Source organism: Rattus norvegicus, chromosome 5 (genome assembly GCF_036323735.1).
Source record: "Rattus norvegicus strain BN/NHsdMcwi chromosome 5, GRCr8, whole genome shotgun sequence".
NCBI lineage: Eukaryota > Metazoa > Chordata > Mammalia > Rodentia > Muridae > Rattus > Rattus norvegicus.
In genome coordinates, this window is record NC_086023.1 from 168,020,167 (window position 1) to 168,043,431 (window position 23,265).

General features: G+C 50.3%; 1 protein-coding gene across 7 annotated transcripts in view; it reads left to right on the plus strand.

Moving 5' to 3' along the window:
- Positions 1-23,265, plus strand: part of Acot7 (acyl-CoA thioesterase 7) — a 92,750-nt gene that overhangs the window by 50,883 nt on the left and 18,602 nt on the right. For all 7 annotated transcript variants that reach the window (XM_039109340.2, NM_013214.4, XM_063287218.1 and 4 more), the window contains one exon: positions 5,413-5,499. In XM_039109340.2, the coding sequence (XP_038965268.1) occupies positions 5,413-5,499 (87 nt within the window). The remainder of the gene's footprint in view (positions 1-5,412; positions 5,500-23,265) is intronic.

Consider the following 23,265-nt stretch of genomic DNA (forward strand, 5'->3'; position numbering starts at 1 on the left):
ATAGCGAGGCTTGAGCAAGTGTTCTGCCACCAGCCATCTTCCTAGAAACTGTGTTTCTGACTTCAGTTTCTTGGCTGAACCATCCTTGTTCTCGTGGGTCCCTGTGCCTGTTCTCCTGCCTGTGTGCTGGGCTGTCCTGAGTGAGTAGGCTGGTAGGGTGCCTACAGAGAGCAGATATTGTAGGCAACGTTTGTGTCATTCCAAAATGTAACCATTGTGTGACCTTTCCTGGGGAGATATGAGCATTTCACCCCAGACAGAGCAGCGACAACAGGAGGGACCTCTCACCTCATCTCACCTACAGGAGCACGAACAGCAGCACCCACCCCTCTCCCCCAGCAACTGTTACCACTTACATACCCTGGCAGGGAGGCCCACACGTCACGTCTCGAGAAGTTCTGTGGCGACTGGGGAGTTTTGTGAGCAGGGGATTGGTGTGTGTGATCTGCACTGCTTTACTTCAGGATTGCAGAAGCCAGGCATGCTTGTCTGACAGAGCCCTGCCACTGAGTAGCACCAGGCCTCCCCTCCCCTCCCTCCCCTCCCTCCCCTCCCCTCCCCTCCCTTCCTCTCCCCTTCCCCACTGCATTCACCTTTCGGCCTCACCCCCACCCACTCCTGCAAGTAGAACCTGGGCTCAGACCATGTTGCCTAGCAACCTCTGGGCCTCCGGTCTTTCTGGTAGGTGTCTTCAGAGAGTCTGGTGATTGTTTAGAAGCCAGCTGTCTGTGTTCTTTCTGAGGAGAGGAAACCGCTCCTTTTTAAGCTGCCAGGTTCCTGACCAGCCTAGCACCATGGGGACTCTGCCCACAGACCCTGTTTCCAGGTCTCTTGGGTTTGTGATGCAATCGGCATTACCTCAGACATGACCAAGTGCTTGTCTTCACTGGTCCTTGAACTGGTGTTCACTTCCCTGGCTACCTCAGGCAGAGCAGCAGAGAGCCTTGGCAGGCCTCCAAACTCCTGGTCCTCACTGAGATCTGCCTTCCAGAGTTAACAGTACCCAGGCAGATCTGCCTAGAGCCACCCCTGGAGGGCAAGCGCTGGCCAGCCTGGCTGTTAGACCTCTGACGTCCATCCAGCTCGACCATAATCCTGGTTCCGTCAACACTAGACTTGGGGGAGTATGGTATGGAAAGACAGAGGGAAGCTTCTGGAGTTTGCTTGGGTTCAGTCCTAGGCTTCTGGGCAACTAATCCTCAGTTGTCTTGAGGGAACAGACAAGGCATCACTGTGCTGCAGGCTGAAGGGCGGGCTTGATGTACAGGGGCAGGGCAGAGACTCCTGGCAGGTGGACAGGCGCCAAGAGGGCAGTGTGTCTAGAGAGTCTACAGCACCGTGCCTGTCACATCCCTGGAAGCTTTACTGGGGTCCCTGCATTGTCTAGGAAGGCAGGTCACAGTAACTGCTGCAACTGGGAACCCAGCCTGTTAGTGCACAGAGAGGTGCAGCTCCTGCTGAGGCAGGCTGTAAACTGGGGAAGGGTAGAGACGGGGACTCAAGGCCTCTGTTCTGGTAACTTTGTGTATATTTACCACATCCAATATGATAGTGTGTGTGCGTGCATGCAAGCGTGCATGCATGAGTGATGTCTTCCTTGCCATCCATGGAGTGTGGGTTCCAGAATCCAAAGGTACACAAGTCCCATGTATGAGGTAAAGTGGGGCTTGCATACAACCTCACACACTAGCAGATGGAGCCTACACAGGCATAGGCTCCTGTATATGTTAATTCTTTACATTATAGTACCTAATATATGTAAATGTTATTAAGTGGTTACTAATCTGTCCCCTCTATGTATGTACTGTACCGTACAGTACATACATACAGTACTCCTCTTCTCCTAGCTGTTTTTGGATAGGGTCTCACAAGATAGCTCAGGCAGTCCTTGAACTGAGCACCCTCTCCTGAGACATGCGAGTACTGTGGCCTCCCCCTTTCCCCAGTGGAGTCAGGCAAACATGGTCAGCTGTGTCTGTAGGACAGGGAGAGGACAGGCCTGACAGCTGACTGGCTATGCTCATTCTGTCTTCTTCTTCTGACTGTATCTTCCTGTCAGCGCCTTTGCACATGGAGAGCACCTCTCCTCAAGGGCAGTCTCCAGGTCTTGTGCAGCCTTGCTGATGATATGCTGTCCTCTCTGGTGTTTGCAAGCAGTGGGATGCACTGAGGGTGTGGTTCTGTATGATTGTGGTTGATGAGGGAGCAGAGCTATGTGACCTGAACTCCTGAACTCCACTAAGCACATGGGGATAAACCTTCCAGTGTACAGGCCAAGACCATGAAGAGGGACTCTGTTTCTTCTCTTGGAGATGTTCCTGCTGCAATCTGGAAGCTTCTTCCTTGTCCATTGCTGACGTTGGCATCATTTATAGCGGACATGGGAAATTGGGGTTCACTTGGTTGTCTGAGTGTGAGACTCAGACATCACTGTGAGACTTGAAGCTTCTTTAGTCCCTTGTGGATCCAGTGACTTTTAGTTAGTTCCCAGGACAGTGACTACACCCCAGGTTCCTCCCAGACATATTTCCTAAGCCATGCATTTTATTCTTCCTCCTCCCACTCCACTACTCTTCCCTGGACACTCATGGGTGAGAACATGACACCATCACAGACTTCTTGACTCACAGCTGAGCTCTGACAGGCTTTTGCTCTCAGGTTTCCTTCAGCTCCAGGTCTGAAGGCAGGATGTATGTCTGATCTTTGATGCTCCCAGGTCTCTGAACTCTGCTTGCTCTGGGTTCTGCTTACGAACTGGCTGCTGTTTTCTGAAGCTTGTCTTTTTTCCTGGTCTGCCTGCTCAGGAGCGGTGAAAGCAGAGGTCTCACCATGACACAGCATGCCATTTAGACGTGTTGTGTGCTCTGCTCCTCATGCTGTTGTGATGGTAACATCCCCTCGGTGTCTACAAAGAAAGGTTTTCATCTGAGCAGCACCTCCCTTCTGGTACTGATGTCTGTACTCAAGGCACTTCTGTTTCTGTGGATGTATCTGTTCATAGCAGGCCTCTGTCACATGTTCCCTGTGTCACTTAGAATATAGGTTGTGGGGGACTTAGTAGTGGCTGTGTTAGACTCAGCCCAAAGAAGGAAGTGCTCACCCCAGGAGCTGTGAAACAGGTAGAAGAAAAGTAGACATCACCAGACCCACAGAGCCCGGGGGAGTCAGCTAAGGCATGTGAAGGAGGAAGCCAGAAGCTCTGTTGCTTCTGCTTGCTGAAAGCTTCTGCGCTTAGTCTCTGAGAACACAGGAAGCAGGAGTGTGGCATAACCAGTGTTCTTAAACAGTGGGGCTTCTCTCCTTCCTGTGCTGTGTGAACAGTAGATTTCCATGGGAGAGAAGGGAGCAAGACTGGCTTGGGTGGTAGAGCTTGGCTTGTGTGCATGAGGTTCTGGGTTTGACCCCCGGTACGCATGCTGGCTCCTGCCTGTAACTGAAGCAGAGGCCAGGGATACAGATACAGACTGAGTTGGAGACCTCTGGGACATGTAAGGCCCTTTTAGCAAAAGAAATAAAGTCAAGCTGGATCTAGTGAATTCCAGCCTGGCAGTGCTCCATAGTTGACACAGTCAGTGTGAAAACACTTCTGTAAAAGGATTTAGAGTGTGTGTTTCGGGGGGGAGGGGCATACTCATGTGCCTGTGGGTAGGCACAGGCAGGTCATTGCATACCTGTAGAAGTCACCTACAACTTGTGGGAGTCAGGTCTCTCCTTTGACCATGCAGACTTTAGAAGTTTGGTCCGGTCTGTCCTCCCAGCCCCATGCTTCTAGAAGGCAGGAGATAGGTGAGACTCTCATCCATCTGGACACAGTCACAGGTCGCCTCAGCTGAGTACAGTCTTCTGACAGTGGGGGCTGTCTTGGGCTCCTTGCCTTTGTTGGTGGCAAATGAAGGAGTTAAAGGCCCTCACTTGTCACCTGACAGTCCCACACAGTGGCCAGTATGAAGGTCTCTTAAGAGTCTTAAGACCAGGGGTTGGGGGGTTGGGGATTTAGCTCAGCGGTAGAGCGCTTGCCTAGGAAGCGCAAGGCCCTGGGTTCAGTCCCCAGCTCCAAAAAAAAAAAGAAAAAAAAAAAAAAGAGTCTTAAGACCAGACACCATACCAAAACTAAGACTGCCTATCAGAGTAGGTCTGGTGACTGTCTTAAGGCTCCCGTCTGCAGTGGTTCCAGAGACCTAGGCTCCTTATGCGAGTCTGAAATCAGAGCCTGAGAGCTCTGAGCTGCCTCAAGGCAGATGCTTTAAGTGTTTAAGCCCAGACCCCTAGGTTTTCAGGTTTTCTTGATGGCTGGGAGCTTTAGGTACCTGACTTTAGTTTGAAGTCCATGTGGTGTGTGTTTGCTTGTACAAGCTGTACAGGACCCAGCCTACTGGAGTAACCAGCAGAGACTGATGTCTCTCATCTGGAGCTGAAGTTGCAGTCAGTGTTAGCAGTGAGTTCATAGCTTGTGGATGTCGGCCTCCCTGTCAAATGAAGTCCCTTTCACACCCTCTTACAAGGATGCTGTGGCTTGCAACTTACTTAATATCTTTGCTCTAACTTACCCGCCTCTTTAAAGCTCCATCTCTGAGCAGTGTTGTGTTGTGAGAATGTAGGAATTGTGGAAGCAAGGACCATCCAGTCTCAGGTGACACTGACACTCAGGAGACCCCAGGTCAAGGACACCCTTCCTGCCACCACCTCTTTGCTGCTGAGAAATACTGTTTAAGGCCAGATGTGCCTATTGTTTGGCCCTGGCCCAGCAGTCTCTCCAGCAGCCAGGGCAGGAGCAGGCACCTCTCACTGACCCGAGCGTGGAGTGAAGGAGGGCGTTTGGCAGATGTGTGTGCACATTGGACAGCATAACACCTGTGACTCGGACTATACTTGCTGAGGAGAGGGGGCCTGGGGGCATGCTGTCTGCCTCCAGGGGCAGGACATGTGTCTTGCGTTCTAGGTGAGAGCAGACAGTTTACAGCAGCCCTGGGTGACTGGAGCTCTACTGAGGAGTCTCCTTTTCTTGGAAAGTCTGCACTGACAGACACACAGAGGGGAGGGTCAGCCCAGACCCCTGCCAAGCCTGAGACTTCCTGGGCGATCAGGGAGGACAGAACTGCTGCTGCTGCTTTTGTGTTGTTGGAAAGGAAGGTTAGTGTGGTGGTGACATCCAGTGGAGGACCATAGATAACCCTGGAACCTTCCAGCCAAGGGATGTGATGACCACCATTGGCAAACTGTACCCAGGGTGCACTGGGACCCTGATAGGGGCTGCTCAGTATTGCTGAGACAGACAGACCTCTGTTCTCTTCAGAGAAACCTGTCTAAGTGACACTGTAGGTAGACACTTCTGATGACACAGAATTCTGAGCAGTGGTGGCCTTGCTACTGTTGGACTGTGTAACAACTGATCTCTTTCCCTTGCTTTTCTAGAGCCGAACACAGTGAGCTACAGCCAGTCCAGCCTGATCCACCTGGTGGGGCCCTCAGACTGCACTCTTCATGGCTTCGTGCACGGAGGTAGGGAGAAAGTTGCTCTAGCCATTGCTTCATCACTTGCCTGCCCTGAACATCCCCTAGGAGGCTGTTTTCCTGCCGTCTTCCCTGGCCTGCCCTGAGCATCCCCCAGGAGGCCATGCTGCTTACTGACCTAGTTTAGACTTTCATGTCTGGTGAAGTATAAATTTAAACTTTTAAGAGGTTGCATAAGAAATTACTGAAATACCATTGGTGTCTGTTTTGAAATTGGAAATGAAAGTTGGATGGATGACGATGTTCTAGCAGAGGATCACATTGAACCTGGGGATCTCAGCTGTCAGGTGTCAGGGGAGAGGACATTCTAGCAGAGGGTCACAATGAACCTGGGGATCTCTGCTGTCAGGTGTTGGGAGAGGACATTCTAGCAGAGGGTCACAATGAACCCGGGGATCTCCGCTGTCAGGTGTTAGGGAGAGGGCCTTGCAGAGCCCAGGAGAATGTGCCCTGTAACCCACTGTTAACTCCTATTTTAAAATGTTCTTCCAGATGATCACCTTACTGTTTGAGTTATTGAAGATCTTGCCTCTAATAGCATAGGCCTAAAATGTCCTGGCCAGGATCCTACTGTAACACAGAGGACTTGGCCACTGGCTATTGGAGGACACTTTTTACTTTTAACAATGTATGATGGTTTCTTTGTGCTCTAAGACAAAGATAAGGAACACATCAATTGCTCAAATGGATATTGTCATTCTGGATGAGAGTAAAGTAAACCTTAAAAATGAGTCAAGAGGGGGTGGGGGCAGAGAGATGGCTCAGTGGTTAAGAGCACTGACTGCTCTTCCAGAGGTCCTGAGTTCAATTCCCAGCAACCACATGGTGGCTCACACCATCTGTAATGGGATCCGATGTCCTCTTTTGTCGTGCAGCTTGTAGACCACTCATACACATAAAATAAATAAATCAATCTTTTAAATAAATGAGTCAGCACAAGTTGGGGGGTGATGTGGTGGGGGTCCAGGCATGGTCAGTGCTTTTGTGCAGCACTGTCCTGCCTGCCCTTGTTTCCCAGACCCACAGTCTCAGTTCCAGAATGTGACTTTCCACTCACTCTGTGCAGATGGCACTGGTGCTTCCCATTCGCTCTCCTGTAGAAGGCTCCTCCCGCTCACTTTCCCCAACTCAGGTGCTTCAGTGTGGGTTTCTGTTGTTTGTACCAGGAGTCCTCAAGATGAGGACCAGACTTTAGCTCTACCTTGGAATAGCGCCCTCCGCAGAGGGCAGAGGGCAGAGCTTACTGTTGAGGTGGAGGTGGGTCCTTTCCCTTTTGTGAGGCTCTGCTTTCAACACCACAGGTGTCTCACTGAGTGCTGTCTGCATGCTCTTTTGATTGGCCTACGTCCCACCCAGGGGAAGTTAGTTCTCCTTTATAGCGAGCAGTACTTTCCAGGCCTGTGACATTCTCTCTTTCCACCCTGAGAGCAGCTGTGTCCTTGTCACCATCTCCACATCCCTACCTCACTGGCCTCAAATCCCAGGTGGACAGCAGCCCTCCCTGTCCTCTGAGCACTGCTACCCCACGCCCAGGTTTCTCGGAGACTGGTTCTCCAGCGTCCATAGCTCCGTCTGCGACGGTGAGGCTGTGCTGCAGCATAGGCTTACGTGGTTTCGTCTTAGTTTCCACCACAGCTAGCAGTCCCATCTCACTGTCTCCTTGACGAAAGGACACATCCTGAGGGTGTTCTCTTGGCTTTGTCTGCGAGAGGCATCAGCAAGAGTAAAGGGAAGGAGGAAGAGTTCCTGGAAGCCCCTGAGAGGCTACGCTTGCTCACAGCCTGTCATCCATCCTGGGATGTAGGCCCTGCTTTTACCGTGTGGGTGAGAAGTGTTTCCAGTAGCCACATGATGCTTGGCGCCTGACTTCCTGGGAGCTCCACTTTGTGTGTGATTTATAAATGCGCCTCCTAGTTTTTACAGACCCCAACTTCTCCTGCATAGCTGTTGGTCCCTCAGAAGAGGGTGAAAACAACACTAGAGCTACTGCCCCACTGTGCTTCCCTATAGAACATGGTCAGCAGTCGACTAAACTCACTTGAGTCAGTCTTTTTTTTTCTTCTTCTTCTTATTTATTTATTTATTTATTTATTTATTTATTTATTTATTTATTAACTTGAGTATTTCTTATATACATTTCCAGTGTTATTCCCTTTCCCGGTATCCGGGCAAACATCCCCCTCCCCCCTCCCCTTCCTTATGGGTGTTCCCCTCCCAACCCTCCCCCCATTGCCGCCCTCCCCCCACCAGTCTAGTTCACTGGGGGTTCAGTCTTAGCAGGACCCAGGGCTTCCCCTTCCACTGGTGCTCTTACTAGGATATTCATTGCTACCTATGAGGTCAGAGTCCAGGGTCAGTCCATGTATAGTCTTTGGGTAGGGGCTTAGTCCCTGGAAGCTCTGGTTGCTTAGCATTGTTGTACATATGGGGTCTCGAGCCCCTTCAAGATCTTTCAGTTCTTTCTCTGATTCCTTCAACGGGGGTCCTATTCTCAGTTCAGTGGTTTGCTGCTGGCATTCGCCTCTGTATTTGCTGTATACTGGCTGTGTCTCTCAGGAGCGATCTACATCCGGCTCCTGTCGGTCTGCACTTCTTTGCTTCATCCATCTTGTCTAATTGGGTTGCTGTATATGTATGGGCCACATGTGGGGCAGGCTCTGAATGGGTGTTCCTTCAGTCTCTGTTTTAATCTTTGCCTCTCCCTTCCCTGCCAAGGGTATTCTTGTTCCCCTTTTAAAGAAGGAGTGAAGCATTCACATTTTGATCATCCGTCTTGAGTTTCATTTGTTCTAGGCATCTAGGGTAATTCAAGCATTTGGGCTAATAGCCACTTATCAATGAGTGCATGCCATGTATGTCTTTCTGTGATTGGGTTAGCTCACTCAGGATGATGTTTTCCAGTTCCAACCATTTGCCTACGAATTTCATAAAGTCGTTGTTTTTGATAGCTGAGTAATATTCCATTGTGTAGATGTACCACATTTTCTGTATCCATTCCTCTGTTGAAGGGCATCTGGGTTCTTTCCAGCTTCTGGCTATTATAAATAAGGCTGCAATGAACATAGTGGAGCACGTGTCTTTTTTATATGTTGGAGCATCTTTTGGGTATATGCCCAAGAGAGGTATAGCTGGATCCTCAGGCAGTTCAATGTCCAATTTTCTGAGGATCCTCCAGACTGATTTCCAGAATGGTTGTACCAGTTTGCAATCCCACCAACAATGGAGGAGTGTTCCTCTTTCTCCACATCCTCGCCAGCATCTGTTGTCCCCTGAGTTTTTGATCATAGCCATTCTCACTGGTGTGAGGTGAAATCTCAGGGTTGTTTTGATTTGCATTTCCCTTATGACTAAAGATGTTGAACATTTCTTTAGGTGTTTCTCAGCCATTCGGCATTCCTCAGCTGTGAATTCTTTGTTTAGCTCTGAACCCCATTTTTTAATAGGGTTATTTGTTTCCCTGCGGTCTAACTTCTTGAGTTCTTTGTATATTTTGGATATAAGGCCTCTATCTGTTGTAGGATTGGTAAAGATCTTTTCCCAATCTGTTGGTTGCCGTTTTGTCCTAACCACAGTGTCCTTTGCCTTACAGAAGCTTTGCAGTTTTATGAGATCCCATTTGTCGATTCTTGATCTTAGAGCGTAAGCCATTGGTGTTTTGTTTAGGAAATTTTTTCCAGTGCCCATGTGTTCCAGATGCTTCCCTAGTTTTTCTTCTATTAGTTTGAGTGTGTCTGGTTTGATGTGGAGGTCCTTGATCCACTTGGACTTAAGCTTTGTACAGGGTGATAAGCATGGATCGATCTGCATTCTTCTACATGTTGCCCTCCAGTTGAACCAGCACCATTTGCTGAAAATGCTATCTTTTTTCCATTTGATGGTTTTGGCTCCTTTGTCAAAAATCAAGTGACCATAGGAGTGTGGGTTCATTTCTGGGTCTTCAATTCTATTCCATTGGTCTATCTGTCTGTCTCTGTACCAATACCATGCAGTTTTTATCACTATTGCTCTGTAATACTGCTTGAGTTCAGGGATAGTGATTCCCCCTGAAGTCCTTTTATTGTTGAGGATAGCTTTAGCTATCCTGGGTTTTTTGTTATTCCAGATGAATTTGCAAATTGTTCTGTCTAACTCTTTGAAGAATTGGATTGGTATTTTGATGGGGATTGCATTGAATCTGTAGATTGCTTTTGGTAAAATGGCCATTTTTACTATATTAATCCTGCCAATCCATGAGCATGGGAGATCTTTCCATCTTCTGAGGTCTTCTTCAATTTCCTTCTTCAGTGTCTTGAAGTTCTTATTGTACAGATCTTTTACTTGCTTTGTTAAAGTCACACCTAGGTACTTTATATTATTTGGGTCTATTATGAAGGGTGTCGTTTCCCTAATTTCTTTCTCGGCTTGTTTCTCTTTTGTATAGAGGAAGGCAACTGATTTATTTGAGTTAATTTTATACCCAGCCACTTTGCTGAAGTTGTCTATCAGCTTTAGTAGTTCTCTGGTGGAACTTTTGGGATCACTTAAATATACTATCATATCATCTGCAAATAGTGATATTTTGACTTCTTTTCCAATCTGTATCCCCTTGACCTCCTTTTGTTGTCTGATTGCTCTGGCTAGAACTTCAAGAACTATATTGAATAAGTAGGGAGAGAGTGGGCAGCCTTGTCTAGTCCCTGATTTTAGTGGGATTGCTTCAAGTTTCTCTCCATTTAGTTTAATGTTAGCAACTGGTTTGCTGTATATGGCTTTTACTATGTTCAGGTATGGGCCTTGAGTCAGTCTTAACCTGTAAGGCAGGAGAGGCTAGTCACACGGGGGCAGGAAGGGCCTCAACAAGGGTGACTGTTGCCTAGTCCCTGGTTCTGTGCCGCAGCACTTTGGAAAGGTGCTGACTGGGCTTGGCCCTGCTGGTAACAGAGTTGTAGAAGGTGCAAAGGGAACCTTTCTGGTTGGAGGTGATTGTTTTCCTTCCAAGAGGGAGCTCTGTGAGTTCAGGCACTGGTATGGAAGCGCACATGGGACTGTGACTTCATCCATCTTAGGGACCCCACGTGAGTGTCTCACAGCCCCTCATATCCTGGAGTGCAGTGTCAGTCTGGGAAGGACCCCAAGTGAATGTCTCACAGCCCCTCATATCCTGGAGTGCAGTGTCAGTCTGGGAAGGACCCCAAGTGAATGTCTCACAGCCCCTCATATCCTGGAGTGCAGTGTCAGTCTGGGAAGGACCCATTTCCTTTCTGTCCTTTACCAACCTGGCCCCTCCCCCTCCTTATGCTACAGCTTCCTGGGGTGATTGACAGGTATTGGAATCAGTACAAGTGAGGAAGGTCCTGAGGGCTGCCCTGCAGCCCCTTTCACAGTGAAGCCTAGAAGAATTGTCAGTCTCGACTTACAAAGCTCTAGCCTCTTTGTTGATGCTTTATTTCTTGAAGTTCATTATTTTGAGCCTAAAGCATGACGAAATGTCACTACCTCTTATTCCTTTTCCCCGTCTTGTAGCTACTTTAAATACTGCTTCTGTGCTTCTAAACCTCAGAGGTGTCTGGCCATCCTAACGTGTAAGATCAGACGGTGACTACAAGAAAGGACTTAGTTGCCTTCTGGGTAAGGTGGTGACCACAGCACTCACAGTGCCTGGTAGTCTGTGTCCAATCATGGCTCCGGGCCAGGGGTTCTGCAGACTTCACCATTCAGGGTGCTCTCTGTGGGGTTCTGTGCCTCTCACCTGGGTGTGATTCCTGGACTTGGGCTTTCTCTGCTGGCTTAGGTGAGCTCCATCCTCCAGTGGCTTCCTACAGCAGGTAGCAGATGGACTAGGATGAAGATCTGCTAGAAGAAAGCCCCAAAGAGCAGAGCTTCCACAAGGGTCAGTGTGGCCATGAGGGACCAGGGCCCAAGTAGCAGCTCAGTAACTGTTGGCTGGGGGCGGGGCTCGGGGCCATAGCCCTCTGGTGCTGCGTGATGCCTGTCAACTCGGTGAAGGAAAACTTCACCTGCAGGCACATTCTCTGTTGTGGGGTGGGGGGTGGGGGTGGAGTTTTCCATACTTTAGGGGAGTCCTTCCCACAGAAGTATGTTCCACATCTTCAGCTTCCATGGTTTTATGTAGGAAATGAAGGGCTGGGTTCTCTTACACCTGCACATTGGGGCCCTACTTCTGCTGGCTGCTGATGCGGCCCTCACTATTAATTCAGGCCCCTGATCCATTGGCTCCCCCTGGTCTTCATGTGACTCCCCCATCGACTCCAGTACTGTGCTACTGTTTGCTGTATAGTGGCATTGGACTAGAGCTGTTGAAAGCTGTGCCAGGCCTCACCAAGCAGTCAACAAGGCCAGGGGACTGAGAACTGGCATTTCTCTCAGGGTCAGTGGGCCTAGGGTTTCCATGCTGCTCTGGAGTGCCTCTTAGGAGGGTGTACTTCACTGAGGGGCCCTGTGGTGCCTGTTGGGCTCTGACCTGCCAGGTGCTGTGACCTCCCTTTCCTGTCTGGCAGCCTTTCCAGTTTCTCTGTCTTACTAGGTGGAGACGTTCAGTTTGTGGGGCAGCCTTGCTGTCTCTGCCTCGTGGCTGTTTTATTTGTTGTTTGCAGAGCCAAGCCACACTCCTCTGCCTGCACCTGTAGGGCTGAGCATTGGGTTTTTCTGAGAAATACAGATGAGTCCTTGGGCCTCCCGGGTCCAGCCAGACCTCTGTCCATGTGGTCTGGGTGGCAGCCTACAGTACAGCGGGCTCTGTAGCTGGAAGAGCTGCCCAGAGCCCATTTCTGTGCTGTCAGGAGGAGCTGGGTGAAGAACCTCATTCCCACGGTGACTGATCCTCCTCTAATAACTTCCTGAAGGTGCCAAGGGACTTCGAGAGAGTTGAGAAAGTCATAGTCAGGGATAGACTGGGGACAGTAGCAGCTCCATTCCAGATGTTCGGTGGCACCCCAGACCATTTCAGTCATGCCTGTCTCGCTGAGACATGGCCATAGTTGGTGCAGTTTATTTTCTCAGTCTCAGGACAAGAGCTGTGAAGGGTGGTGGTAAGCTCTGCTTTAGAAAGGACTCGTCTGTTTTAGGTTTAGTTCTGGATAGTCTGGCTCTGGTGAGATGCACCCAGGCAGGGCCTTCGGGGAAGGAGTTTGATGGCTACTGAGGCCAAGGTGCTGAGGGACACACTTGTAGGAAACTGGGACAAGGCAGTTTGTCTTGTCTGATGTTTGGCAGTTCTCCTGGTGCTCGAGAGCAGTTTGCCAGGCATGTGCTCTGACTGTAGCCACACCTCTCAGGATGCTGACAAGGTGGTGCATGATGGGTGCGTGAGACCCTGCCTCAGAAAAACAGGATCCCGGCCTCCTGCAGGGTACAGCCTGCTAAGATGAGCTGGGCGGGCCACTCCATAGGTAAGGTGCGCCCTGGCTGGGGCTGATGATTCATGGGGCTGAGGAGACGTACTTGGCATGTGCGTGTGTCTCAGCAGCTCAGTAACACTGTTCTCACACCCTCCCTCAGTGTAAGCGAAGTGTGTTATGTGTGTCTGTGTGCAGGAGAGGAGGGGGCAGGGCTGTCCAAGGCCACCTCACTGGTCTGCTTCTCTCCCTGTGCGGCTGAGCTCAGGTTGCCAGGTTTGTGCAATGGGTGCCTTCACCTGCTGAGTTGTCCTCTCGCTCTTATCCTCAGTTTCTGAAGAGCCCTGTCACTCCCCCGCAACCCTGAGGCCCTATCTGTAGTTCAGCCCTCACTCCTCATTCACTCACTCCTCACTCACTCTTCATTCACTCACTCCTCACTCACTCCTCACTCACTCCTCACTCACTCCTCACTCACTCCTCACTCACTCCTCACTCACTCCTCACTCACTCCTCACTCACTCACTCACTCATTCCTCACTCACTCCTCACTCCTCACTCACTCACTCCTCACTCACTCCTCACTCCTCACTCACTCCCTCCTCACTCACTCACGTCTGGGTGGAGGGGGTTGAGCACTATAGGTCAGAGGAGAAGGCCTGTCTGAGTTGGTTCTTTCCTTCCACTGTGTGTGGGTGTTGGTGCCAAGCACATTTACCTGCAATGCTGGCCCTGGCTACTTTAGACATGGCCCTGGCTACCTTGCCCAGCTGGTCTTGAACTCCTGGACACAAGTGATCCTCCTGCCTGACTCCAAAGTTTCTGGAGCTACAAGTGTGTCCCGCTGTCCATAGCTCTGCGTTCAGTTTTGTTGTTTCCTTTATTATGGGCATGGTTGAGCATTTGTTCAATGTGATCATTTGGTTTTTCTTTTTACTGTAAAGAGAGAGTCTGGATACCAGAGACCTGAAGCAGGGTCTGGAGTGCCTGAGCATCAACTTGGCAAGAACCCTGCTGCCTGAGAGCAGGCTGGGCCCGGAGAAATAAAGTCTGCTTGGCACAGTCCTAGAAAGTAAGGGGAGGAGCTGCTTCTGCACAGAGCTGGGGCCAGGGTCGGAGGTGTTCTCAGAGGAAAGTGGGTGGCTTTGAGCCTGTGCGACTTAAAAAGAAAAATTAAAAATACCAAAGTGTTGGTGCTGAGAAGAGAATAACAGAATCCACCCCCGGAAAAGAGGAGGGTGGGCTTGTGGGGCCTTCTTTCCTACCTCTGTCTTGGGCCTCTGGGTCCTTGCGCCCCTGCTAGAGCCACATACTGTCAACACAGAAGCACAACACCCAAGTTTGTCCCGCTGCCCAATGTCCTGTACTGCTCCTGCCCAAGCCATGCTGGTTAAGTGCATGTCCCCACCCTGTTGTGGAGAGCTGGCCCTCTGCCATAGCTTTGGAGACTGTTCTGCTGCAAGCTTCTCTGCTGGCTCATCCCTCGGCATGGAAGATGTGCCCTGAGCTCCGTACTTCGTGGATTCTGCTTTCACCATCAGGCTGGGTGGCAGCCAGGTCAGGAAAGGAGTGATTAGTGACCAGCCTCTGTGTAGCTCGCTGTTATTGTGGGCTTGTGTCAGGGCATGGTGAGTCTCCATCCTACAGCCTCAAGTCTTTGGCTTTCAGGTCCTTGGGAGTAGAGGGCAATTCTAGCATTCCCAGGGTGGTTTCAAGTGGCCTGGGTTTCCTTGGCTCTGCTGTTAGCTTGCTTTTGGAAAAGGTCATAGGTAGTAACTTTGAGGAGGCTTTTGTGAGCTAGGTGGCAAGTGCTGCATTTGTGAAATCTCTAGGTAGATGTGGCCCCAAGGACAGCAGCAGGCTCAGCCTTCTCCTAGCCAAGCAGTTCTGCCAGCTGCTTGTGGCCTCTGCCCTCCCTCAGCCTGGTACCAGCAGAGATGCCTATGCCATCTCTTGAGCCTACCACAGATTTCCCCTCTTGCCGTTGACTGGACAGTATCTTAAGCCAGTGGGGTTCTATGATGCCGGCACTTCCAGTCTCTGTGCTGTTCTCCACACCGCCTGTCTGCTTCAGGCTGCAGAACCTCCTTGCCTTTGCTCTCCTGTGCCACCTCCCGTCTGATCCCACATTCATCTGAGGCTATCTCCTCCCGTTCTCTCCCCTGGACTCTGGCCTCAGCTCTGTCTTGGACTGTTGGCACTTCCTAACAGTCTCTACCCTCCGTGTCTGGCAGCATCCTGCAGGGCCCTGACCTGGACCCATCCCAGAAAGCCTCCACCTTCTCCCTTGGCCCGTCCTTCTGGCTGTACTGTCTTTTGTTGAAGTCCGAGCACACGCGCCTTATTTCCTCCTGGTCCAGACCCTGGCCACTGACTGCACTGGCCTCTTGTTGAGTGCCCCACATCTCCACCTGCCTTCTTAACATACCAGCCACAGTCCTTGAAAACAGGAGCCACACATTGTTTGGGACCTGAGTCCATCCCCCTGTGGCCAAGTGGCCTGCCTGCCACCTCTGTAGAGCTCAGATTGCTGGTGTGACAACGTACAGGAGAGTACAGGTGCTAACCCTAGCTCCCTCAGCACCATGGTCGTCCCTAGACAACTGACTGACCCCATCACTTCCTATTGCAGTCTTCTGCGGTCCCAAGCTGGGCCTCCTCTTACCACCATAGGAACCTGCCTTTTCTCCCTCTTTGACTGTGTGTTCATTAAGGTGACCAGAGCAGACATCCTCTAGCAACTCTGTCCTGTTGAGAGGGACCGTTGCATTGAATAGCAGCCTGTCTGCTTCTTGGAGAAACCTGCCCTTCCCTGGCCCTAGGCTGAGGCTGAGCCCTCCTCCTGGCCCCTGTCTGCTCTAGGGCTGGATGGGTTTACAGTGCTGTCCTTTCTACCATGTCCCCAAGGCATGGGTGACAAATGTGCCCTGCTGCCTCTCCTCCACAATGTGGATTGTTGAGCGGCAGCCTGCAAATTTATTTCTAGGTTTCCTCAGCTTCCAGAGGCAGAGTGACTGCGTGTGTCACCCTGCTCTGATGCTTCAGCCACCATCACACCACCTCTGACTGTGCAGTACTGTCCACGATTTAAAACATCACACGCACGCACGCACGCGCGCACACACACACACACACACGCGCGCGCACGCGCACACTCACACACACGCACACACACATACACGCACACACGCACGCACACACACACACAATGTGGATAAAGAGGACAACTTGCCAGAGATGGTTCTTTCCTCTCACCATAGGTCTACCTTAGTGGCAAGAACCTTTTTACCTGCTGAACTATGTCTGTCTGTTTCCTGAAGTTCCCACTTTTGACATTTTGTTGCTGTCTTTAGAAACGTGTGGCTGTCTGCACACTCACTACTGGAAATAACCCCTGTTAATTGCCTTAATTAAGACTGCGCGAGGGACTCCTTGGTCCTTTCCCAGTGCTGCTGGGTAATAGGACCCAGAGGACCAGGCCCATGTGGGTGCTCTCAGTCACCTGCATCCTTTAATAGCCTCTTGTCATCAGCAAAGGGTAGGATATATAAAGTAAGACGAAGTTACTATCATCTGCTTAATATAGGAGGCTGGCACCCACACTCCGTCAGTTGGGATTAAATATAGAAATGGGGGCATCTCAGATCCCCACCCACAGAGCAGGCGGCTCTGGCTTCAGCTTTGAGCTGCTGTTGCTGTGGGTTTGCAGGCCTAACCCAGCCAGCCAGCAGGCCTTGGGAAAAGAAAATTAAGCCTCTATTTTTAATCCAGTCAGCATGTTGTCAATACTTAAAGAAAAATCAAAACAAAGATCTTTAAGCAGTTAAATGTTAAGATGCAAAAATATCTCAACTACCCAGTGTTTATATACGTGTTGGTGGCCATGCAAGCCTGAGTCTTTCCTTTCCCATAATTCCTGAAGTGAACATGTCTCCACGACAGCAAATGCTACAATTTTGTTGTCATTTTTGAATTGCCAATCTGGAGAGTCTGGGACAGCCCACGAAGGATTGTGTAATTTACCAAAGTTTTTTTTTTAATTGGTGTGCGTGTGTGTGTGTTTGTGTGTTTGTGTGTGTGTGTGCGTGTGTGTGTGTGTGTGTGTGTGTGTGTGTGTGTGTTGGGTACTAGCTGTGTCTGAATGGGAAGCAAGTGAGAAAGCTTTCTGTGGACACCTGGGAGAGACGCTTTATAGAAAACTTGGCACTTGACAGTTGTGTGAACAGGCAGGAAGGGAAGGTGGGATGTGGCTTGGCCGGGCTCCTCTGGGAAATGGTGTCCATCTGGACTGACTGACAACAAAGGCAAGACGGAGCAGACAAAGGCCTTCTTAGACTGTTGTGCACCCCACGCTGGGTCTGAGGCAGCCGTGTGTGATGTAGACAGTGCTAGTTTGTGGTGGAGCCCTCAGAAGACTATGCTGGAAGAGCTTATGCCTGTTTTCAGTCATTTCTATAACGGTTGACACCCAGCCCTCCTCAGACGGCCTCGCATAGCCATGCTGACCTCAGAGTCAGTTTGTAGCTGAGGATGGCTCCAGCCTTCGCTTCCTCAGTGAAGGACACCAAGCCTGGTCTCTGTGGTGCTGGGGCTGGAGCTCAGGACCTCAGTGTCTGTCCTGCTGCTCGTGTCCTCTTCCTCTCTCCCACCTCATAAGAAGCAGGTCTCAGCTCAGACCCAGATAGAACACTCTTCTTTACTGGGAAGGGAGAAGAGAAGCTGGGCCTAAAGGTTTGTTTTATTTTAAGTTCTACTTTTTAAATTGTGTGTGTGTGAGAGACACACACTCGTATGTATATGTGTGCAAGCCTGTAAAGACCAGAGGCATCAGCTTGCCGTCGGGCTAGAGCTAGAGGTGGTGTGAACCAACTGATGCGGGTGCTGGAAGCAAACTCCAGTCCTGGGCACTGAGCTGTGTCTCCAGCCCCTTGGGTATTTATAATAAAACAAGTCTCCATGGTTTGGGATGAGCTCAGTCAGAGGGCGGTGGAGCAGGTAGAAGATTGGCTGTAATGGAGGGAGGCAAGCTCTCCTCCCTGGTGCTGTGGTCACATCTGCGCCAGTACAAACACACGTGCAGTCACCGACTGAGCACACGGGAGGCTCTGAGGCCTTTGAACTGGTTCCTGGGGGATTTAGGAGAATTTGGGGCGGAGGCTGAGATTGTGAGACTGTGGTGAAGCTCAGAGCAGGACATTGGTAGAGCATGGACAGTACCCAGCAAGCTCAGGAAGTTCAGGAGGGAATTGGACAGCAGACCGTTTGTGCTGTGCTCTGGCAAAGGCTGTCTGCATCTTGTCAGCGTCCTGAGCCTTGGGGCTGGACTGAAAAGTGCTGCATTAATAGGCAGACGAGAGCGTTTGCTTGTAGCTGAGTCGCACTGATTGCTCTTAGCTAGGTTCACACTGAGAACTGAGGGGAGAAAATCAACCAAGTTTTGGGTTTTTTTCTGTCAAATTTGGGTTGAGAAGGTACATTTAGAGTTGTGTGTGTGTTGATGGTGGTAGGTGATGTTAAAGAGAGATTAGTGACATTAAAATGGAATCAGGAGCCAGTGGCTCCCCACCAAGCCTAATGGCCCGAGTTTGGTCCTCACGCACACGGTAGCAGAACGGACACAGACAAAGGAAAGGAGGGAAGGCGGCTTGCACGGAGGCAGTGGGAGACGTGCCGTGACATCACAGGACGCCACAGACTGCCACTCGACACTGTAAGACTTACTTGAGAAATGTGGCTTTATGCTGACTGTGGTGCTTCACACCTCTAGTTTTAGCACCTCTAATTTAGTTGGATGGATCTCTGTGAGTTTGAGGCTAGCCTAGTCTACCTAGCAAGTTCCAGGATAGCCAAGGCTACACAGAGAAACCCTGTCTCAAAAAAATTAACTAAAACAAATAAAAGAGACTGGTGCAGAGATCTCCACTGTGTCTGTCTCACAGAGAGCTGCCCAGGCATTCAGAAGCCATTGTAGCCATGGTTGAGGGGAGAGGGTCAGCAGACCTTAGCACTGTCTTCATATTGGCATGCAGAATTCAAAAGATCTGAAGTCCTTGAGCCATCACCTAGATTTTGAAGGAAGCCTGAGACACAGGACGGTGTGTGGTAGGTTAGGTCCCCCGGGCAGCTCTGAAAGCTACCGGTGAAGCTGTGTGGATGAAGCCTGTGGGACTGAAGACCCCGGGTGTTTGAAGGTGTCTGTGAAGAAAGCTGGGGGGATAAGGAGAAGCAGCCCAGAAGAGACCCCGTGGTTACAATGGCAGGGCTCCAGGGGTGGGGCTCCCCAGCCCTGCAGAGCTTACTTGCTGGACACAGAGCTGTGAATGTAATATTTACTTTGATAGGTTTGGGCTTTAGCCTGGTCCTTTTCTACTCACCCATCGGCCCTGTGTGGAGTAGAAGTTTGCTTTGAGCTGCTGCATGTTTGGAGTTTGTGACCACCTGCTTTTTGCCAGGGCTGACAGCTAGTCTGAGTGTCCCAGGAAAGGTAACTTTTGGCTTTTGAACCTTGTTAGAACTCTTAAAGCTTTGAGATTCTTGGGCTGGATACAGGGTGCAAAGTGAAACAGGCACGGGTCTGCTGTGAGCAGAATCGAGAATGTTGCTGTGTAAAGTGACATTTGTGAGTGTCAGGTTAGCAAGGGTGGACACTTGCCTGGGTTGACTGGGATCTGTCAGTGAGGTTCCTTCATGTCCAGCAGCTGTCTTTTGAACACCAAAGGCCAGGGTCTGTCTGGGTCAGAGAAACTGAGGCACAGGCCCAGATCTGGTGTGTGCAGTTGCACTGCATTATCAGTGCCTTGTGCAGTTCGGATGTGGGCCATCATGGGGTGCCTTGTGCAGTCCAGATGTGGGCCAGCATGTCCCTTAGGAGCTAGGAGCTCATCCAGCCATGCTTGTTTCTTCCAAAGTCTTCTTGGGACCCTAGCCCCCCTGCCTTGTGTTCTAGCACTGTCAGCATTTTAGAGACAGTGCCCGTTGCTGGACTGACAGCAGCTTGCTGGCTTTAGTAAGTACCGCCGGAGGCTGGTCGGCCTCTCCACTCTACTCTAGTTTGTTTGTTTGTTTGTTTGTTTTTCAAGGCAAGGTCTCTGTTTAGCCCTGGCTGCTCTAGAACTCACTCTGTAGACCAAGCTGGCCTTGAACTCACAGAGATCCTCCTGCCTCTGCCCTCTAAGTGCTGGGATGAAAGGTGTCCACCACCACCTTCTAGATTTTATACTAACCCTTCTTTCCCTCCTCACTATCCGCTCCCACACTAATCTCTCTAGAGCATTACGATGGTCCAGGCCATGACCCCTCTACACTCACAGTGATTCTCCTGCCTCCCTGCCCTCTCCATGGCCTGAAATCTCTGCTACCATCCTGTTCCACTTCCCCCTTGATTGGGCCAACCATGCTGGAAGTGCAGCCAGCTTGGCCTCAGCAGCCCCTGGGAAGGGTCTGGACCCAGCTCCTGCTCTGTGGGGACTCACAGCTCCTTGTGACTCTGTGCCCTGAGCCACTATGGTGGGCTAACACTCGCTCAGCTCTGAACCCCATCTTTCAGAGTCAAAGGCTGTGAGCATTGACTCTTGGGGGACTCTGCTGCAGTTTCGATTGTTGGACATCCCAGGCTTTGGACTTAATCTAACAGTCCCTCTCCTGCTGAGCCCGGCCCGCTCTGAGCTTCTGCAGGTTCCTGGGCCAGTGGGAGGGCCATGGATCCGATGGTGGGCCCAAAACAAGCCCAGTGCGACCCCTGCCCAGACCCCGAGTGCGGAGCTGTAGGCCCTTTGGCCTGCACAGGGGAGAGCTGGAGCCAATAGCTGGTTCTCTGTTCCTGTGCTTAGAACCGGGGTGCTTTGTGCCTTTGTGGCCCTGCTCTTTCTTTGAGAAGTGGGCTCTTGACTTTCTGTGTAGGCTGGGCAGGACTGGCACCTTATGTGGGTGGAACTTTGAAGATGGTGCCTGCAGCCAGGTCTCCGCTCTCTTCCCCTCCCCCTCACTAGGGTTAGCCGAACCTTTCCACTTCCCTAGAAAGTCCTGCTAATAAACTTGTAATTTCCTGCTGGGCAGTGCTGTCACCTCCCAGCACACGAGGTGTGTGACTGTACTAGTGCCTGGGCTGTCTCGGACAGACGGGGTGCCTCTTGGGTAGACGGGGTGTCCGAGAATAGTGAGCACTTGAGCTTTCTAAACTTCCTGACATCTGTAGGGTGGGTCAGTCTCACTTGGTGCTTTTGTACCTTATGATCCCAGTGCTTGGGACATTGAGGCAGAAGAATCTTGAGTTTAAGGACAGACTGTCTAGGTTGCATTAGCAAGACCTTGTCTCAAAATAAGGCTGCAAGGGACTAACAAAATGGCTCAGTGGGGAAAATGCTTACCATATGAACCCAGCCAGCTGACTTTGACTCCTGTGATCCTCATAAAGATGGATCCATAGATTGTCCTCTGACCTCCACATGTGTGTACTATGGTACATACGTGCACATGTGTGTGCACACACACACACACAACATGCACAAGTACACATGATGTGATGGTGATGAAATTTAAATAAAAATAAGCAAATAGGGCTGGCAGAATGACTCACTGGGTAAAGGCACTTGTCACCAAGACTGATGACCTGTGTTCAATTTCTAGTTTTCACATAGTGGGAAGAGAAAGCCAACTCCCAAAAGTTGTCTTCTAATCTTTACCTTCATGCTGAATCACACATCTGCAAAGGCACACACATCTGCATAGGCGCGCGCGCACACACACACACCTAAATAAATAACACTTATCAGGCTGAAGAGATGACTCAGAGGTTAAGAGCCCCGACTGCTCTTCCAGAGGTCCTGAGTTCAATTCCCAGCAACCACATGGTGGCTCACAACCATCTGTAATGGGATCTGGTGCCGTCTTCTGGTGTGTCTGAGGACAGCTACAGTGTACTTATATATAATAAACAAATAAATCTTAAAAAAAAACAATACTTACTATGATTACTATGATAGAAGCAGGCCCCGTGTTGGTGTTGCTGCCTCCTTTGGCTCTACACCCAGGAAGTAGATTGCTGGATTGCGGGTTGGTAAGAGGTTAGCATCGGCTCAGGACTCCCAAGTCCAAGTTCTCAGCACAAAGGAAATAATTTTGCTCCAAAGGGACAAAGGGCAGGGAACAAGAGACAAAGACAAGAGAGGACAGGAAGGGGGGCTGGAGAGATGGCTCAGTGGTTAAGAGCACTGACTGCTCTTCCAGAGGTCCTGAGTTCAAATCCCAGCAACCACATGGTGGCTCACAACCATCTGTAACGGGATCCGATGCCCTCTTCTGAAGTCAGCGACAGTGTACCCACATACATGAAATAAATAAATAAATAAATCTTTAAAAAAAAGAGAGAGAGAGGACAGGAAGAAAGGGAAGGGAACAAGGGAGAGAGGAGGAAGATTCATTTTTTTCTAGAGGACAAACGACTGCCTCTGGGAGAAGCCTGTAGACAGATGTTTACAAATATAAAAGGGCAACCCTTGTATTAAGTGAGGTGTTTGATTTTAATTGGCTGTGTTAAGTAGGTGAGCCAAAGGGGGCTTTGATTGTTGGACTTCAGTACAGTGATAGCTGTACCTGGAAGTCGGGACTAGGCCTTGGAGGCTGGCTTCAGGAAGGTAAACTAAAGGTCTTTAGCAAGGCAGAGCAATGAGGAGCAGGCCGAGGCCTGCAGAGCTGTCTGCACTGTTGGGCGCCTAGAGTTTGTGTTTCCAGTGTTCGGAGGACCCTCTGTACTGCTTCCCATAGTGGGCCTTACATTCTCACAGTATGATATTTTAATGATTTTGTGTTAATCAGTTATGCAGTATGAAATTTGCTGCTGGTGGCATCACATCAGTATTCAAAGAGTTTAGCTCTTGGAGCATTTCAAGTCTCAGAGTTTGGGTTGGGAAACATTCCCTCTAGAAGAGAAGCCCCGTGCCCTTGGCACTCAACCATTTCTCCTCTGCTCTGCCATGTCTAGGGCATCTTGAGTCTCCCGGCCTGCCACATCTTGCTGGCCTTCATCAGCAGGCGGGCTTTGTGCTGCTTCTTTTCTCTGGCTGCTGTGAATGGGGCTGCTATTGAAATTGCATTTGCAGGTCTGTCCCTCAGAGTATCTCTGTCCCCGGGTGTGGAACAGTTGAATCACACTATTTCTGTCTCCAGTTTCCAGCCATTGCCCAGAAATTGCCCCTTTCTCAGTCCTTTAAGAAGGACTGGAGATGTGGGACAGTAGTGGGACACCTTTAATCCCAGCACTTGAGAGGCAAAGGCAGGGAGATTTCTGAGTTCTAGGACCATCATGGCTACACAGGAAAAGCCTGTCATGTGGAAAAGAAAGAAAGGGGGGAGGGAAGGAAGGAAGGACAGACAGATGGACGGACAGATGGACAGGCAGACGAGCTGGTGACTGTGAACTGCC